Raw genomic sequence first — 20,548 nt, forward strand, 5'->3', positions numbered from 1 at the left:
TATATCCTATCTCCCTCTTATATGTGTGTACATATATATCAATATATATGCATATGCATATATGTAATATGTGTGTGTGCCCCAGTGCATACTATCCCCTCCTCTGCTGTCCATATGTGTTGGATTTCCTCATTAGAATGTTAGTTTCTTGAGGGACTGTTTTGCTTCTTTGTATTTGTATCCTGAGTTCAAAGCACTAATTATAACTTCATTAATCCAAATTTTGAATGTCAGCAGTACCAACTGTTCACAAATTAATTAAATTAATACTGCATTTCCTAGTAGAGTTCATATTCCCTCTCCATATTGGGAGAGGGACAAGGACTAGGCCTTTGAATTCATTAGTATAGGTAATTTCTAGTTGAGGAAACCAGCAATGTAATTTGGCACCTTCTATCAACTTTATAATTGTAGAGTTTCATAGAGTGAGAATGAGGATAACAAAAGCACCTACTTCTCAGAGTTGTCATGAGGACTAAATGATGTTTGTAAATGATAAAATAATGTTTGTAAGATAGTTTTTTGTAAGCTAAGAGGTTAAGTGACTTGCTGTGGGTCATACAACCAATATGTATTTCATTTAAGACTTGAACTCAGGTCTTCCTGGTTTTGAAGTGCACTCTGTTATTGCACATGGTCTCTCCATAATATGTTCATATAATATATTCCCATTTCCTAATGGTAAAAATTTAGTAAAGAGAGGCTTCAAATGGACTAAAATAATAGGTATTAAGTAATCAATTATTAAATTCCTACTGTGGGTCAGGTGCTGGGCTAAGTGCTGGGAATACAAAGAGAAATAAAAGCCAGTCCCTGATATCAAGGAGTTCATGGTCTAATGGGAGGGCAACATGCAAACAATTATGTACAAAGAAGCTATATACAGGAGAAATTAGAAATAATCAACAGAGAAAAGGAGATAGAATTCAAGAGGTGTCAGGTAAGGCTGCCTGTAGAAGGTGGGATTTTAGCTGGACTAGAAGGAAGCCAGGAGGCAGAAATGAAGAGGGAGAGTATTCTATGTATGGGAGACAACCAGTGAAAATGTCCTAGCCCAGGAGATGAAAGATCTTGTTCAAGGAATAGCAAGGAAGCCCGTGTCACTGGATCACAGGTATGTAGGGAAATGGGGTATAAGGTGTCAGAAAACTAGAAAGGTTGGGGGAAAGGCAAGTTATGAAGGGCTTTGAATTCCAGACAGAGGATATTATAGTTGTTCCTGGGGGTGAGAGAGAGCCATTGGATTTTATTGAGTAGGGGATGGGGTTGCTCTTTAGAAAGATCACTTTGACAGTTGAATGAAGCATGGGTTGGAATGAGGAGAGATTTTAAACAGGAAGACCCACCAATAAGCTATTTCAATATGTGATGAGCACCTGTACCAGGGTGATGGTAGTATCAGCCAGAAGAAGGGGGCATGTGTGAGAGATGTTACAAATGTAAAACCGATAGGCCTTTGTAACAGATTGGATAAGGGGGATGGTGGTGAGAGAATGTGAAGAGTCAAGGATAGTCTGAGAATGTAAGAGCTGGAGGAGACCTAGGAATTCATATGATCTAATTCCTTCCTAGTACAGCTGGGAAGACTGAGGTTCAGAGAGGTCATGCATAGGATCATGGATTTAGACCTAGAAAGGACCTTTAGAAGCCATTGAATCCAACTCCCTCGTTTTACAGATGAGAAGACTGAGGCCCAGGTACATTAAGTAACTCATGTGGGGTCATACAGTGAATAAATATTTGAGTCAGGATTTGAATCCAGATATTTCTGATTCTAAGCCCAGTATACAATCCACCACTGGGCACACAGCTAATAACTGGCAAAACCGTAACTATAACTCCAGTTTCTGACTTTTTTCTCTTATCTTCTATTACATGGCTAGAGGAGCTCTAAATCCCTGCTAGCCTCTGGTTCTATTATGCTATTCAGCAAATGTATAAAAATGGTCTTAGGAACTATGTTTGGTCAGTTCCACTTGAAACTGGAAAGAAAAGGTTCGTGTTACCAGCATCTAAAAAGGTCAGACTATCCCAGAGCTTCCTAGAGCCATTAATAGCCTTGGTCCCCAACCCACGTGCTGTAGCGGGTGAGTAATGTGATGTCTGATCATGGTAGTCTGCTTCCCCACCTACACATCTTGTCTAATCTTTCTCCTCATCACAGCCTCCCTTCCCCCAAGGCAAAGAGAAGCCTGATGACTCTAGCATCTGCTCCTCAAAGTTGGGGGGAGGGTAGAGTAGCTTCTCACTTTTGGTCTAGTATTATACATTTTAGGGGGTAGGGATGAGGGAGTTTCCTAATCTGAGATTTCATCAGAGTAGGAATCTCCCAGTATGGAAAGTGAAAACTCCCTCCACTGATAATAAATGGCAACTAATCTGCAACTGACAGTCTTTAGAGAGTTCCCTGGGTTACTGAGCGTTTTTAAGTGGCTTGTCTGTGGTCACATAGGGAGTGACAAAGGCAAAACTTGAATCCAGGTTTTCCTAATTTCAATTCTAGATCTCTATTCACTATGCCGCACTGCCTTTCAATAGCCCCATGCAAATCAGAACACTCCAACTATGGGTCTAAAGTGTGCACCACTCTGTTGGACCCTGGGAATAAACCAGTAGAATGGCTACTCCTTTGAGTTATGAGGCCTTGTCACTTCTTTGGGTCCAGACGACTTGAATTGCAGTGTGGAAAGGTAGCTAGAACACTGGACAGAATCAAGAAGACCTCGGTTCAAATCCTACCTCAAACACTTTCTAGCTATGTGACCTTGGGCAAGTCATTTTTTAAAATAATATTTAAAATGAATGGGTTGGACTAGATGATCTCTAGAGTCTAAAATATGTGATTTTCTCATCTATGCTGTATCAGCTTGTGAAGTTGTCATATAGATAAATGCTGTATAGCAAATATTATTTCCCAGCTTTCTGTGTCCATTTCTCTTTTCTTGCCTCTCTTGCATCCCTGACCTACCTTGGTTACCCCTTCTTTCACTGTGTTCCGTGGCACAGACTTTTCCTGAAACACATGGACAATCCTCATTCTACATCAAGTTATATCTTCTCTATGGCACATGCCTTCTGGGTCTTGTTCTGTGCTTGGTGTTTTGAGAAACAAATTTACACCTATGGGTACTTTGGGCAAGTCACATGACCTCTCAGGGCCTCAGTTTTGTCATCTATAAAATGAAAAGGTTTTTACTTGGTGATGCTAAGACAGCTTTCAACTCTAAAAGTCATATGTGTTTACTCCTGCCAAATGATGTAGGAACATATATTTAGAGCTAGGGGAGACCCTTATTCATCTTCTAGTCCAAAGCTCTCACTTTGCAGATGAGGAAACTAGGATAAAGATGGTCATGTGACCCAAGGTCACAAAGTTAGTAAATATCAAAGCCGCGTTTTGAATCCAGATCATCTGACTTCAGAGTCAATATTGTTTCCCCTACAACATGATGCCTTCTTTTTTTACGTTTCATCTGGAACCTTCTAGAGCTACTCCCTTGACCTAAAGAAGGAATTCTTTACACTAGATTTCACTGCCATGATAGATCCATGGGGAAAGGAAAGTCTCACAGATGAGAGAATTTCATTCTAGCATTTGCCAAGTTTAGGGAATACTTAAGAAGTGCTTCTATATAAGTTATTGAATTTAGCCCTCCCAAGAAACTTGTGAGGGAGATTAAGTCTGAATGAGTATTCCTTTTTTTGTAGGTAAGATTGAAGGTCAGAGAGGTCAAAGACTTGACCAAGGACTCCTAGCATTTAAGGGATCAGGGATTTGAACTCAGATCTACCCCACTGCCCATATCTCTTCTCACTTGACTCTTGCGATTTAAACAGCTTCCCACTCAACTTTTATGTAAAACCAAATCTGATTACTCTGCTGGTGTTCAGCTTATCTGGGAATATAGCAAGGAAAACTGTCCTATGGGGCAGATATTCCTGAAGTATTAATGGTCCCTTTCCCAGCATAAAGTCCAGGACAGACACTCCCTTTAGTGGGTGAGGTACACAATAAATTACAACAAGTAAATATTGACTTTCTGTAAATCTCTGTGATAGAATGAAGGAAGCAAAGCAAAGTTGTAATCTTTGCAGAGCTTGGAATAGAAACAAGGAGCTGAGAAACACATTAGATAGGAAATTCAACCCCTCAATTCCTTTCCCTGCATATGATGTAATATGCTGACAGTCTGGGTCTGAGTCTGAGTTAGAATTCAAAGTTTATAATCCTAAATCCCAAAGAGGGAAAGGGTTTTGGACATTTCCTAGTTGAATCTTTGTGTTTTACCTAGGAGGATAGTGAGGCAAAGGTCAAAGAATGAGTTGGTCCCTTTTGAATAGAATACCTATGTCTTATCATAAATCTCTGTGCCCTGCCCCTCCCCAATCTTTTTTTCTTTTTTGTGTTGTCACCCCCCATTAGAATATAAGCTTCTTCAGGGCAGGGACTTGACCGTATTTGTTTTTGTATTGTTTTTGTATCCACCCTGCCTGGCACATAATAAGCGCTTAATAAATTCTTTCTTTCCTTCCTTCCTCCTGACCCTGAAGAAGTGTATATATACTCTGAGGTTTGCATTTTGCTTTGGAGCTCACTCATTGTAGGAGTGTTAATGTGATTTGACCAGATAAGACTCTGGGTAGCCATTAAGGATTCTGCCCCCCCCCCACCCCAGGCTTTGAAAAACCCAGATGTTGGTTCTTCTCTTTCTGGTAACTATTTATGGTTTGATTAAAGAAAGACTGTTGACCCCTTTATGCTTTCCTTTAGAAAAGCAGATCAAAGAACCTATGCTAGCAGCCCTCCTGTGTGCTGGTGTTATTAGTCTTACACCCCAACAGCAGCTGCTAGTAACGTTGTTGTTGTACCACCTTCCCTTCCATTCCTCCTTCCTTCTTAGAAGAACTAGCCCAAAGCCAAAATGGGGCAAAGCATATCTCACATGGTTATCACACTAGGCCCAAACGCATGAATAGCCTGTGCCCTTCCGGTCTGAGTGAGACAGAGAGAACTAGTCTTTAAATTAGATAGATAGAAAGACATAGATGCATGATTAAATTGCTGAATGAATGAATATGTCTATTCTAAATTATGGCAGCCAGGACAAAATGGACTCCATAGTGATCTAACCAAGACTGAGTGCAGTGGGACCAGGACCTCTTTATGGAAGCCATACTTTTCTCAATGTAATTCATTATCTATCTATCTACCTATCTACCTGTTTATACAGACACACACATACACACATATTCCATATGCATATGTTACTATTACAATTATATATGATATACATTAAATATTACAATATATTATATACATATATAACATGTATATTACATATTATACATATAAAATGTATTCTTTATATATTTTATATGCAAGTTCTATTTATATATTTTTAACTCAAAAAGATGGGGGGAGGGAGAACACTGCTATGCTCTCCTTCTTCCACCTAAAGCTCTGTAGAGCAGCCTTCATCTCCTCATTCTCTTGCACCTTCAAATTATTCCTCTCCACCTCTTCCTTCCCATATGTTTACAGATGTGCTCAGGCCTTCTTAATCTTATCAAACCTTCGCTAGACTCCTGTATCTCCCCTTCACTGCAGAACTTCTAAAAGTTACCTTCCCTCATGGCCTCCCGTTCCTTCCCAACTCCTTTCTTTTAGAGATAGTTTAGGACATTTAACAGATGAAGAAATAAGGTTTAGAGAGGTTAAGCTTACCTAAGGTTCACACTGTTGGGTAGCAGCAAAGACAGGATTCCAATCTAAGCCTTCTGCTTTCTAGTCCAGAGGTTTTTCCACTCCCCGACAGAAAGTGAGAAACTCACCATCTGTCCAAAGAGAACTAACCCATGCTCCTCCTGATGCTCTAGGCTTTTTATAATGGTCCAAGTGTGTGAACCCTCCCTGAAGTGCTTACAATGAAAGCTCTAGGCCTCAATATAGGATGAAAAGTTTTGTATCATTTAAAAGACCTTTCATCCCCCTGTTATTTTGAGGGGAGGGCAGGGAGTTCCTGATCTCCTTGAAATCACGTGGTGTGCACTTAGACCTCTCAGGACTCATTTTTTACTTCTGTAAAATGACTTCCATTTATAGATGAGACTGACAAAATATGCCAGTTAACAAGACATTTTACTTTTTTATTTGAAACTTCTATTTATTTTTCATCTAAAAGACATGAAATTTTAGATACATGGATGAAGGTGAAGGTAGGTGAGGGGAACTTGCATGATGGTCAATATTGGGCTCTCGATGTCAAAAGTCTTCATATGACAAAGATTTGATGCCTTTCACCATTCAGGTTGCCCTCCTATGGATATTCTCCATCTTATCAATGTACTTCTTAACTGAATATAAGATTTCAGATGATATCTGACTAGGGCCTAATAGAACAGACCTCTCCATACTCCTGCAAGCAATTAACAGTTATCTTTCTTATGGTCACCCTATAGCCTCTCTGCCATCTGCCAAAACTCTTTACCATCATTTTGGAGCACATTCCTAATCACTGTTCTCTCTGCCCTATAGGGGGATTTGATTCCCTTTTTATTATTTGGGACTGGGGCCATTCTTCTTGTAATTTTTGGTTAATTTGAACTCTGTCTTAACATTAATCTCACCTGACCAAAAGCTGTCCCATGGGATTTGAAAATTTACTAAAGAGCCTTAAACTTTCCTTAGATATGAATCTTGAGGAAGAATCTCAACTACCCCTGCCTCCTTGGGCACATTTAAATCATCTTCATCAATCAGCCTATTGTGAACCCTCTAAATATAGTTTAATCTGAAACCTGCTTTTTAACCTTTACTACCTTAAAGGAATATACAAGATTGCAATATGTAAATGAATTCTTTCTCTGTCAGTCTGATGTAATTTTGCCTGGTCAGAATCCTCATAATGATTCAGGTTTTCTTTGAGACTTAAACCTATGCTTGAGAATAATAATAGGACCTAGATTTTTGCCTCCATAATTTCTTCGTTGTGGTAAATATGTATTTGAAAACAGTTACCTACCACATGGATTCAGAGAGCAGATATTGCTTCTATAACATGTTTGTTGTCTGGCTTGAAACTGGTCATTTATCTGCTCTGGACTTTAAATTGCATCTTTATTTTTTTTTTAAATTAGGCCTATGATGTAAGCAGTACAAATATGTTTTTTTAATTTAAATTTATTTATTTAACATATTTGGTTTTCAGCATTGATTTTCACAACAGTTTGAATTACAAATTTTCTCCCCATTTCTACCCCCCCCCCACTCCAAGATGGCATATATTCTGGTTGCCCTGTTCCCCAGTCAGCCCTCCCCTCTATCACCCCTCTCCCCTCTCATCCCCTTTTCCCTTCCTTTCTTGTAGGGCAAGATAAATTTCTATGCCCCATTAAATTGCATCTTTAAAATAAAGATGAGGCAACATGTCTTAGAATCATCAAATGTCAAAAGTGGAAGAAAATTCAACAAGTTATCCTAACCTGTTAAATTAATATAATCTATAGGTTAAATCAGGGTATCTATAGGCCTTCTGTCTACGGAAACAGAGGTGAAGAGATCTAGTGAGGGTGTCTAACATGACATGGATCTCTAGTTCCTCAAGACCTGCGATCAGAATGCAGATCTCCGGGGTTGTTAGTTGAGTTTTACTTCAGCTGCACTCAGGCTGCCTTCAGGTTCTTCATTTCTAGAACAGGAGATAAAATGGTATGCTGGGGAGAATCCTGAGAGCCAGGAGTCAGGAGAACTTGGTGCTTGGCTTTATAGCTAGTTAGCTTGAGAAATTCACTTTTCCCTTCTTGTCCTCAGTTTCTTTATCAGTGAAATGGATTGGCTGGACTTGATAATGCCTGAGTTCTTTATTAGCTCCACTGTTCTGTGTTTTACCTTGTAATATTCTATGTCTTTAGTCTCTTCCAGCTCTCTTATTTCAGGTCTCTCATTCTACACTGTCTTTTAAGGTGCCTTCCAGTTACAGTCTCCATTCCATGATCTCAGTCTATGCCCTTTGCCGCTCTCATGTAATGTGATTCAAAGTGTGTGACTATACTAAACATGTCCCCACTGTTGCAGACTTGCTGCCAGTGGGGAATTTAGGCAGAGAACCCAGTAAATAATAATCAGTTACTCAGAGAAGGCAGGGGGAGGAGAATTATAGAAAAACACACCAGTAGCCTGAGGGCTGAAGAGGCTGAATGTATTCCATTCACTCTAATGGGCATCACCCTGTCCCCAACGGATTCCTGCTACATCAATGCCAGGACACACCGCCTTCTCTTGTCTGAGGGCTCTCTCACTGTTTGCTGATCCTTCCTACTGTATAATGGAGTCCTAATTGTCGGGGAGAGGCTAGGCTCCTGCCTCTCTTTGCAGCCTTCTAGACACTTGTGAGTTTCTTCCCCTCCACCTCTCATGCCCCACATCTGCTGCTGATGGTGGGAAAGCAACCGATTCCATCAAGGCAGGGTCGTAGGAGCCTTTTCCGCCTTGTTTTTCAAGGAGCTGTTTTCTGCACCAGAGGCAAAGTCAACAGCAAAGTCATACTCCGCCTTCTGTTTCTTGTTTAATGGAAGCATTCTCCTCTGCCTCTTGCCCCAGATCTTTTCTGAAAGTTGTTTTCAGATCTTTATCCTTTCTCTGTTGCTCCTTACAAGCACCTGTAATTATCATTGCATGCATTCATTATACATAATCATATCATTACTGTTATTGAACCAAGGCATTACAGAGTTATTGAGTTTACCTTGTTCAAGGCCCTGTGGGGGATAGACAGTAGTTTAGTAGAAATAGCTCATGGTGCTAAAAAAAAAATCGTGTTTCTCTATCACTTTACAGTTTACAAAGGTCTTTCTTTGAGCCCTTCAGTCAGGGACAGCAGGTATTATTATCTCCATCTTACAGAAGAAGAAAATCAGGCTCAAGGTAAAGTAACTCACTGTTGGTAGAGTTGACCCTTCAGGCAAGGAGTGAGGAACCTGTGTCCTCCAGCCTTGGACTGGCTCTGTAACTCAGAACTCTGGAACTCAAATGATCCATGAACTTTGGCCTCCCCAGCTGCAGGAATTACAGGTGTGATCCATCATAGCCTAACCTCACCCACTTCTTGTCCTGACCCTCACTCTCTGTGTAGGCCCAAAGTTCAGTTCATTTCTAATATGCACCGCTGTCTGCTCTGGACTCTCATACCAACTTAATTCTTCACAGTCTGGCCTCAGTTTTGGAAATCCTGGATCCTTGCCCAGCACATATAGCCTGTCGTTGTCCATACCATGGTATGATGGCTATATCATTTAACTACATATTCACAATGGCAAATGTAATTGTGACCAAGATTAGCAACAACTGTTCTCCCGGATTGAATTATTGAATGGCAGAGCTGGCAGGCATCTGAGAATGCGAAATGCTTGAAATTAAATGCTACATCTAGGAAGGACTTTAGAAATTTACCTGTTCAAAGCCCTTCTTTACCGAGTAGCAAACAATCACTGAGTCAAATCCTCATTTTTACAGAAGAGGAAACTAAGTCTCAGAAAAGTGACTTACCTAGGGTCATACAGCAAATACTAGATTAAACTCTTATGGCATTATCAGCTGCCACCTGGACAATTTCTCATCAGATGTCACCTGAGCATCTCAAACTCAGAATATTTGAACCTGGAATCAGGAAGACCTAAGATCAGTGTCAGACATGTATTGGTAGCCGTGTGACTGGGAGCAAGTCACTTAACCACTCTCTGCCTCAGATTTCCCATCTGTCAGATGAGGATAATAGATTTCCCAGATTTACTGAGGATAAAATGAGATATTTGTACTCTAATCTTCCCCCTGTCTTATCTATTTTTCCCTATATCTGACAGTCACTTTGCTAAAGTTCAGGTTTGATAAGGCCCCTATTCTGTTCAATAAAGTCCTTTGGATTCATATGGCCTTTAGGACTGTCTTTTCAGGCCCTTCCAGACTTATTAGTTATCATTCCCCTTCTCCCATTCTATTGCCCAGCCAAACTGGCCGTAGTGCTTCCACACAACAGTCTGTCACAGCCTTTAAACCAGTTTCTATGCCCTGGGCCGCACTCCCTCCTAACCCGCCCATCCCCCTTGGAATCCTGTGTCTCCTTCAAAGCTCAGCTCAAGTGCCAACATTTACACAAATCCTTTTTGGATCCCACCAGTTCCCATTGCCTACTCAACTAATGATTTCGAAAATATTTTGTATATGCTTCTATCTGTGAATGTTGCCCACCCCAGTAGAATTTAATCATCTTGAAGGCAGGGACAGTTTCCTTTTTGTCTTTGTCTTCCTGGCACTTATTTTGGTTCCTGGCATATAGTAAGTGCTTAATAAATGCTTGTTGGTAGATTGACTGACTTATTAAAAAAAGGGGGGGAGGAGGGGGTACTGGATTTGGGAGTCCAAAGGTTTAGTCCGGGGTGGGGAACCTGAGGCCTGGAGGCCACATGTGGCCCTTTAGGTCCTCAAGTGCAGCCCTTTGACTGATTCCAAACTTCACAGAACAAATCCTTTTATCCGCTACAATCCAGCCAAACTAAGCTTCTTGCTATTCCCTGGACAAAAAGCCTCTCTCTTGCTTCTATGGTTTCTCATGGGCTGGTCCCCATGCCTGGAGTATGGGCCCTCCTAACTTCTTCCTCTTAAAATCCCAACTTCCTTCAAGACTCAGCTCAAGAGCCGCCTCTAAATGGAAGCCAATTATGACTCACGCCATTGCTTCTCTCCTGCTTAACACCCAGCCCGGCAAAACTGGTCAGTTGGAACAACAATAAATATACTAAGTGCCTGCTATGTACAAGGTACCATGCTAAGGACTAGCAGTTCAGACACAAAAATGGACATGTGCCTGTCCTCAAGGAGTCTACTTTCTATTGGGGAAAATGATATATATAAAGATAGCTAAATACCTAAGTGATACCAAGCAGTTTTACCTGGGTAGGTGTTAGGTCAACTGTTTTTTAGTCGTGTCTAACTCTTTATCACCCCATTCTTGGCAAAGATACTGGAGTGGCTTGCCATTTTCTTCTCCAGCTCATTTTGCAGATGAGGAAACAGAGGCAAACAGAATTAAGTGACTTGCCCAGGGTCACACAGCTGCTAAGTGTCTGAGGCCAGACCTGAACTCAGGAAGAGCTCTGTCCACTACCACCTAGCTGCTCAAATGAATTAGGAGCCATCCTCAAAGCTAGGAAAACCTGGGTTAAAATCTGGCCTCTGACATACAAGATTTGTGTGATCCTGGACAAAGCACATATCCTTTCAGCTTAACACTATAAATTGCAGAGTAGATGCTGACCTGTATTGATAGATAGGGTTTCCTCACCTGGGAGTTCCTTATGTTAATGAAATCACAGGTTTAGTTCCCATCCCTTCCTGACAACAACCTGGTAAGATAGGCAGCATTGGTACTATAATTCCCATTTTACAGATGAGAGAACCGAGGTCCAAAGAGGTTGAGGCAGTTTCCCAAAGTCACGCAGCTATTAAATGTCAGGCAGGATTATAACTCAGGTCTCCTGTCCCCAAGTCTGGCACAGCAGGGGGTACTAGGAAGAAAGCTTGAACATGAGAGTCAGGAAGGAGCCAGAGTTGGAATGTAGAAGGACTAGACCAGATCCAGTATTCCACAGCAAATCAAAGGATTCTCAAGGCAGGCCAAAGAGAGAAAAATCACAGAAATTGACTGGTAAAAAATCATCTAGTTCAACCCATGCAAAAGCCCTGAATGAGGAGAGAGGATTGGAGGAACTAAGGAGTTTTATCCCAGAGAAGATGCCACTCAGAGTTAACATCATAGTGCTCTTCAAGTATTTGCACAGCTGCCAGAGGGCAAGAGATTAAACATGTTCCAATTGATTCTGGAAGGTAGTACCATGACCAGTGGGAGAAAGCCATAGGAAAACAAACTCCATTCCATTTTATAGCTCAGTGGATGGAATGCTGGACCTAGAGTCAAGAAGAGCTATGTGATCTTGGGCAAGTCACTTAATATATCACCTCCATTTCCTTATCTTTAAATGGAGAATATAATACCACCTACCTTCCAGAATGGCCAGGAGGGTAAAATGAGATAATATTTCTAAAGCATGTTGCATATCTTAAAGCACTATATAATTGCTCCTGTATCACCTATGTTTCCCAAGATATCCCTCTCACTTTCCCTTCCCAGAATAAAGAACAAGAGAAGAAGAAAAAACTAATTCAGCAAAAGTAATTAATATTAACAAAGTATAGCATTATTTATAATAATCCACATCCATAGTCCCCCACATCTTCTAAAGAAGGGGGAAGTGGTGCTTACTCATGGCTCTTCTTTAGTACAAACCTTGGTTGTTATAATTCCACAACGATCTGTTTTAATTGTTCACAGTGGGTGGGGCTTGGGAAGTGAAGAGAAGTGGTGGCTGAGCTGGATCTTGGAGAAAGATTTTTTGAGATGAGGAGACTGTCCATTCCAGTCATGAGACATAGTCCATGCAAAGACATGGATATGGGAGATGGAAAGTTATGTGTTAGAAACAGCAATAAGACCAGTTTGTCTGGACCACAGTGTGTGTGTGTGTGTGTGTGTGTGTGTGTGTATTTGATGGGGGGAGACAGCGATGTTCATGAGGTTGGCAAGAAAGTGAGGCTGGGTTGTAAAGGGCTATAAAAGGTGCACAGAGGAGGAGTGTATATGTGATTCTGGGGTTCATATAGTACTTGCCATGCTTCTGTTTTCATCTTCCTCATCTTTTATAGCATAGCAATATGCATATAAATGTAAGTTCATGTACCACAATTTGTTTAGCTCTTCACAAATTAATAGGAATTTATTTTATTTCTAGTTCTTTGCTTCCACACACACACAGAAGAGCTGTTATAAATATTTTGGTGTTTATAGAGCTTTTGTTTTTATTCCTGACCTCCTTGGAGTCCTGCCTAGAAGCAGGATCTTTGGGTCAAATGGTATGGACATTTAGTCACTTTCTTTGCATAATTCCAATTTGCTTTTCAGAATGGTTGAAACTATTTACAGTTCCACCAATACTACATTTTTGTTCCTGTCTTTCCACATTCACTCCAGAAATGACTATTTGCATCTTTTGTCATCCTTACAATTTGTTGAGTGTGAGATAAAACCTCAGAGTTGTTTTAATTTGAATTTCTCATTATTAGTGATTTGGAACATTCTTTCACATGGTTGATAATATTTTACAGTTCCCCTTTTGAGAACCATTTGTTCATATCCTATAATGACCTCGGCTATTGGGGAATAGCTTTTGATCATTTATATCTCTGTTAGTTGCTAATATATTTTGGAATATCTAGGGTTTTTTTTTTTCTCAATTGAAGGTAGGCATTTTCTAACAGACCTGTCAATAACAGAATGGAATTATCACATAGGTTACTGAATTCCCATCACTAGGGCCACATTCAAGGGGAGGTTGGTTAACCACTTGTCAGGAATATAGTTGAGTTCCATTAAGGACCTTCCAGACTCTTCTATAATTCTTTGACTTCACAGACAAACCAACCCAATGGAGCTGAATGACAACTGACTGACAACTTTGAAGTGCTTACAGCAGACTCTTTAAAGCTGAATTTGCATCTGTCAGCCACATCTGCCTTTCCCATGTAAGATAGAAAATCTCTTAGCCATGAGCCATGCACAATGGGCCAGTGAGGAATCAGAGAGAAAAGGCAGTTCCTGACAACGTGTGTGCTCATTTTTTTCAGGAAAGATTCTGTACTCCTCTGCTGCATTTGAGCTAAATTATACTGGTGCGATTTTGAGATGGTAAATTCCAAGAGAATTCCAGGAAAAATGGAGAACTACTCTTTCACTCTGGGCCATTCTCTTTTGTGGATGTTTACTGCCCTCTCGTGGTCACATGTCTTCTTTCTGTGTTGCTGTTAAAATACTGTCATACTTCAAATGTTCCGATAATATGGGAGCAAAGATAATTGAGCCCCTGCCCCAAGCCTTTAAAAAAATACTTTTGACATTAGCCAGGTGGGGGTTTCTGTCTACTAGTCTTTTCCTCACTCTTCACATTAGTTGGACTGTTGACCCTCTAGAACTTTGTTTCAACGGCATAGTGATATTACACAAGAAGGAATCTTAAAGATTACATATTTCAGTCGTTTCATTCTACAGATAAGGAAAGCTGAGGTCTAGGCAAAGGGGGAGAAAAACAGAGAGACAGAGAGAGACAGAGAGAGGGAGAGAGAGAGGGAGAGAGAGAGAGAGAGAGAGAGAGAGAGAGAGAGAGAGACAGAGAGAAGAGACAGAGAGAAAGAGACAGAGACACAGAGAGAGACAGCGAGACAGACAGAGAGAGAGAGACAGACAGAGACAGAGAAAGATTGCAATACAATATATCTAACTCAAGAGGGGACCTCAGAGGCCTTCTAATCCAACGACCTTAATTTATAGATGTGGAAACTGAGACCCAAGGAGGCTGAGTGCATCGACCAAGATCACATAGCTAGTAAGTGGCAAAATGGGGGTTTGAACCTGGGTCCTCAGGCTCTAAATGTAGCACCCTTTTCACTATAATACATTGCCTCTGTGATCTAGCAACTTACACTCACATAGTACCCTTAAAGTTTACAAAGTATTTATATGTGCATGCATATATACATACAGAAAATATGCTTATTTAAACTCTGAGAAGTAGAGATGAGAGAGAGCAATCTTGAATAAGGGAAGTTGGCGTAATTCTTCTTGGGGAGTGAGAGCTTTTATGAAAGTGTCTACTGCTTCCTGCAGGGCCATTGGGAGATATAATTAACATAATTAGTCTAGTTCTTTGGCGTATCAGAAACATGTTACTCCTGAGTGGACAGCTGTGAAAGAGGCTATGGAGGAAGCCTCCCTGAATGAGGAGTTGATATATTTCTTATAGGTTCATTGATTTAGCAGAGAAGGATCGAGGATTGTTAGGTAGTAATGAGATCTCATCTGAGGTTATAAATTAGAGATTTTTATGTAGTTGAAATCAGCTTATTTTTGTGACTTTCTCCAGCGTTACTCAACATACCTAGAGGAGGAACTAAAAAATACATAAATGATAGAGTGTACCCAGGGATAAATATTCATAGGATAGAACTACTGGAAGGTTAGAAGCAAAAGACATTTTGGATAGTCTCTACTGGTATTTTAAAGTACCAAACTGTACAGACAAAATGAGTTATAGAGGCAAAGGAAAGCAGGGTTGGGAAAGACTGAGAGTATGGGGATAAATCAAGGGACCAGAGTTCAGGAACAAAGATGAAGACTAGGTTTATTATGTGTGAGTGAGAATGGGAGAGGTGGACATTTGAACAAGTGACTGTGACCTAGAATGGAGTCTAAGAATTCTAGGCCTTGGAAGAGGTACAATTCCAAGAAATGGATTAGATCTAAAACAGCAGTAATAGGGCAAAGAAATATGTCCTTAGAGTTATGGAAAGTGAGAAAATGTGGTCAAGATGTCAATCAACCAACTAGTACTTATTAAATACCTACTATGTGATGGGAAGTGTGCTAGGTGCTTGTAACACATAGTCAAAAATAAAATAATCTCTGACCTTAAATATGTAGAAGTAAGCACATACAGACTCTGTACAAAATTAAAACAAAATAATTTAGGGTAGGGAAGTACTAGAGGTTGATGTTGTCAACACTGAATATTGAAGGACTGGGAATATGGGATGGGGTGGGAGAGAGAGGAAGTCTGTGAGCTTTATGCTAATGACACTAAGAAATAGCCTGAAATTTGGGAGATGGTAATATCAAGAATGAAGAGTGGCATAAATCAGTTGTATGGGCATTGAAAAAGGAAAGTTCCCTGAGAGTTGGTACTAGTAAAACAGTCTTGAATCAGTGGTGGGGAACCATCAGTCTCAAGGCCTTCTAGGTCCTCAGGTGCAGCTTTTTGACTGAGTCCAAATTTTTCAGAACAAATCCCTTTATGAAGTGGATTTGTTCTGTGAAGTTTGGATTCAGTCAAAGGGCCACACTTGAAGACCTAGAGGGCCACATGTACCTCCAGGGCTCAGGTTCCCCACCCCTAGTCTAGATCCACTAGTGTTTGTCCTGGCCCTTATAAATTGGGGTTGGTGGTGAATGGGAGAAGTAACTACCAGTGAAAAGAGTTGAAATTGATGTCATGCTTTTAGGGCAGAGCCAGGTTTCCATTAAAGCTTGGAGGAAGATGTTTGGTTGAAAATTTCAAGATGAAAAGAGAGCTTCTAAACATTAGTTCATCTTATTTCCTTCCTTCCTTCCTTCCTTCCTTCCTTCCTTCCTTCCTTCCTCCCTTCGTCCTTCCCTCTCTTCCTTCCTTCCTTCCTTCTTTCTTTCCTTCCTTCCTTCCCTCCTTCCTTCCTTTTTTCTTTCCTTCCTTCTCTTTTTCTTTCTTTCTTTCACTTTTTCTTTTATTCTTTATTGCATAGCAAATCAAGAAGGCTATCTACTAAAATATCAGAAGATTACAAACTGCCTTAGTGGAAAGAGCCCTAATAATGGTGAAACTACAAATATTTCCAAGTTCCAAATAAGTATGATTATGATTGTGTTGTAGACAGCATTCCTGTTCAGAGACGAGTTGGACTAGCTATCTTCTTAAATCCCTTCATTTGATCCCATTCAATCACTTCATACAGAAAGCTAATAGCAACTTCTAATTCACAGGGAAATTTCTATCCCTGCCTTACTTCCCACCATTTTTGATGCATCGGGACATTTTCTTGTTTTCTTTACAGGGCCCTCAAGGATCTCCTGGTGTCCCAGGACCACCTGGGCCAGTTGGCCCCCCAGTAAGTTGACTTTGTTTTGTTTCCAATGTCATTTGGGTTGGGATAAGTGTGAAAAATATGGAGCATAATATAATCTGTTTAGAAATATGTGTCAGTGTGTACCATTAGTTATTTTGAATGGAAGGACCATGAAAGAAAAATATTCTTTTCCCTTTCCCAAGGACCTGCTGCTTCAGCCAAATGATGTGAGGCTATCAGCTAACATCCATTTCTACCATTCTCAGGACAAGAAGAAGTACCCATATATGGTGAAATGGGCACATGTGAATTTGTACTAAGCTGTTTGAGACCTAAAATGTTATTTGTTTTTTAGCCCTATTCACTTACAAGGCCTTTTGTTTGTGAAAAAGAAGAGAAGCATATCATTAGGGATGACTGGTAGAGATGATTAATGAAGGCATTATTAGAAATGATGCACTATGCAAAAATGGAATGGGCTGAGTCAAAAGGTTCTCCCCTCATTAGAAGTTTTAAGATAAGGCTTAGATAAGTAGTATTTTTGTAGAGGAAGTTCCATTTCAGGTACATTTTGAACTAGATACTTTCTGAGTCTAGTCCAAACTCTTAGAAACTATGATTTTGTGTTTTCAGGGACTGCCATGTGAGGGCAGTCATGGGAAAAAATCCTCTTCTTAATTAAACTCTAAGAACATTTCTAAGCTCTAAATCATATAAAATAATTTAAATTATGTGATATGCTGGTTGTGTGTCTATATCTTCTTGGCAAAGATGGTGAACTAACAGTTTCTTTCTGGGGGTTTCCTCATCTAGGGCCTCCCTGGAGAGATTGGCTTTTCTGGAAAGCCTGGCCAGCCTGGTCAACTGGTAAGTACTCTTCCATATGCTTGTGAAATTGACTATTTTTAAACCAAGCATAGAACTTGAACGTAAACCCAATTAAGTTTCATCTTCTCAGATTGGACCCAACATTCCAGCCTGTCACTTCTTATATACATTTATCGGTATTTATGTCTATCATGCACTAGCTCTTTTTGGATCCTGTTAAGATATTTTTAGGTTACCACCATAACACAACATGTTTGCCATTCCTCTCAATTTTGTGTCATCTGCAAGTCACAGCTGTCTTTTTTTTTTACCTCTCTACAGCATTTGGGACTATTCACAACCCTCTCTCACTGCCTGTTATCTCTTCCCAGCTTTTTGTGATACTTCTTTCTTCTGGTTCTCATCCTAGTTTCCTGACCACTCCTCCATGGTCTCATTTGCTGTCTTTTCATCCATTTGTTACTTTCTAATTATGGGTATACCTCAAGACTCTGTGCCAGTGCTTCTCTCTTCTTTCTTTATCTACCTCTTTCAATTGGAATCTCATAGTCAGAAACTGGTTTAATGATCACTTCCTCACATGTAACTCCAACATCTGTATGTCAAACTCTAATCATTCACCTGAGCTCCAGTTCTTTCTTTATAATAGATGTTTCAATTTGGATGCACTGCTGCCATCTCAAAGTCAACATGTGCAAAACAGAATTCATTATATTTTCTTCCAAATCATCTGTCTTCTTAACTTTCCTATTTCTATTGAAGAAGGCAGAGCCATTCTTTCAGTCACCCTTGTTTCCAACCTCAAAGTCATCTTCTACTCTTCATTCTCACTCATTCCACATGTCCAAGAATTTGCAATATCTTACTTCCTCAATATCTCTCACAACATATCCTTTCATTACTCATGCAGCCACCACTTTAATTCAAACTCTTTTCCCTCTCAACTGAACTTTCTAATGTCTCCCTTAGTGGTCTCCTTGCTTTGAGTTTCTCCCCTTTCAAATTTATCTTCCACACGGCTACCAAAGTGATTTTCCTAAAGTGAATGTCTGACCATGTAACTCCCTTAATCACAGAAATCCAGTTGCTTTCTATTGCCTCTAGGTTAAATTGTAAACTCCATTTTGCATTTAAAATCTTTCACAGCACAGCTTCAGCTGACTTTTCAGCTTTCACAGTGGATCATTCTCACTTGATGGTGTAGCCAAATTGGCTGTCTTGCTTTTCCTCATGCATGATACTCCATCTATTTCTGTATCTTTGGCTGCCCCCTTGCCTAGAATGCACTTCATCCTCACCTCTGCCTTTTAGAATCCCTGGTTTCCTCCAAAACTCCGCTCAGGTAGTACTTTCTACATGAAACCTTCCCTCATCACTTCCCACCCTCAGCTGTCAGTGCCCATCCTTCCAAAGCTTCTTTTTATTAATTATATATACATACATATATGTATATGTATATACTTTTATACATATATACATGTTACATATATGCATGTGTATACAAACATATTATGTGTATTTTATATTCTCTTTCCTAATTGAGTATCATGTCATTGAGGACAAGAATTGTTTTGTTTTTGTCTTTGTGTCTCCAGAATCTGGCACATTAGTAGGTACTTAATAAATGCTTGCTGACTGATCCAAAAAGTACAGTTTTATGTGTCTCTTATCATTTCCCTGTCAACCCCGAACAGTAGTTTTATCCCTTCTTTAATCTTTCACTCACTTGCAATATATATTTTTAAATATCAGTTATTACTATTAGAATCAAACACAAGCTTCATTTCCTTCTAGTTGTTAACATTCCTCACATTCTCATAAGACAATGATACTTTTATAATCTTCCTTTATTAGCTGTGCTTGATTCCTTCTTCTATCCGTGTCTTTTAAAACTCTGCTTTGCTCAGTGGTTCCTTGTGTATCCACAGTGGTTTCTTCAGGAAGATCCTGCTTTTATTCTTCATTGGAATCCTTAATGATTGTGTCATCAGAATTTTAATCTTGAGAACATTTCATCTTTCTCTCTCTATTATTGACTTTCCCAAAATCTAGCTGTTGCTCTGCTTCTGATAGAAAGAGAACTATGTGATCCATTGAAATATCCCATTGTTACTATTCCATGAGTCCTTACCAGGTTCATGAGCTCTTTCCCAGACTCATCAGCTTTTTCTTCCTATAGACTAGGTAGTCTGGCATATACTACTATGATAATAGTACCAGCTCCATTGATCCTCTTTCTACTATTGTCCTTTCTGCTTTCTACATTTTAACTTGTATATTTTTTCACAGGTGCATTATACTATGATGCCTCATTTGTTTAATCTTTTCCTTTTAAAATACAATCCATCTTCCCATTACCATGGTCTGGTCATGACCCACATCCAATCAAATCTCAGCAGTGTCTGTGAGGTCCAAGGTACCTCCTTGCATCAAGGTCTCTGCTATCAACCTCTGTGTATGTATATATAGACATCTAAGCCAATGAACTTTGTTATGGCTTTTGTTTTCCTTGAAAGTTGCTTCCTATGAATTATTAGTCTATTCCATCAATATGCCTTAGGACCTTACATTCATAATCTTCTTCTTATGTCATTCCTCTTCCTTCATAGAAAACTTCCTCTTTGTCAGAAGTGAAATTTGAACTTAGATATTCCTGACACCAAGTAGAGCACTATGGCCACTGTATCATGCCACCTCTATACCACTTGCTACAGTCTGTTGTATTTGTTTTGATAAATGACAAATAATATGATAAGGTCAAAGGAAAGGATAAAATTGATGTTAGAAAATGTTAGGACAGAGTGATCAGTTCCATCTGTGGATACTCAGAGAAGGCTTCATGGAACTGGTGGCCTCTGAGTCAGGCTTTAGAAGAAGAGGATTTCAACAAACAGAGATTTTGAAAAAAAAAATAGTTCCAGACAAAGGGGATTTCTAAGTATCTAAGTACAAAGCAACTTTCTA

General features: G+C 39.8%; 1 protein-coding gene across 1 annotated transcript in view; it reads left to right on the plus strand.

The window, feature by feature from the left end:
- The window catches only part of COL22A1 (collagen type XXII alpha 1 chain), a 570,107-nt gene that overhangs the window by 355,314 nt on the left and 194,245 nt on the right, over positions 1-20,548 (plus strand). Inside the window, exons 23-24 of the mRNA XM_036741444.1 lie at positions 16,745-16,798; positions 17,570-17,623. Of these exons, the coding sequence (XP_036597339.1) occupies positions 16,745-16,798; positions 17,570-17,623 (108 nt within the window). The remainder of the gene's footprint in view (positions 1-16,744; positions 16,799-17,569; positions 17,624-20,548) is intronic.

This window comes from Trichosurus vulpecula, chromosome 1 (assembly GCF_011100635.1).
Source record: "Trichosurus vulpecula isolate mTriVul1 chromosome 1, mTriVul1.pri, whole genome shotgun sequence".
NCBI lineage: Eukaryota > Metazoa > Chordata > Mammalia > Diprotodontia > Phalangeridae > Trichosurus > Trichosurus vulpecula.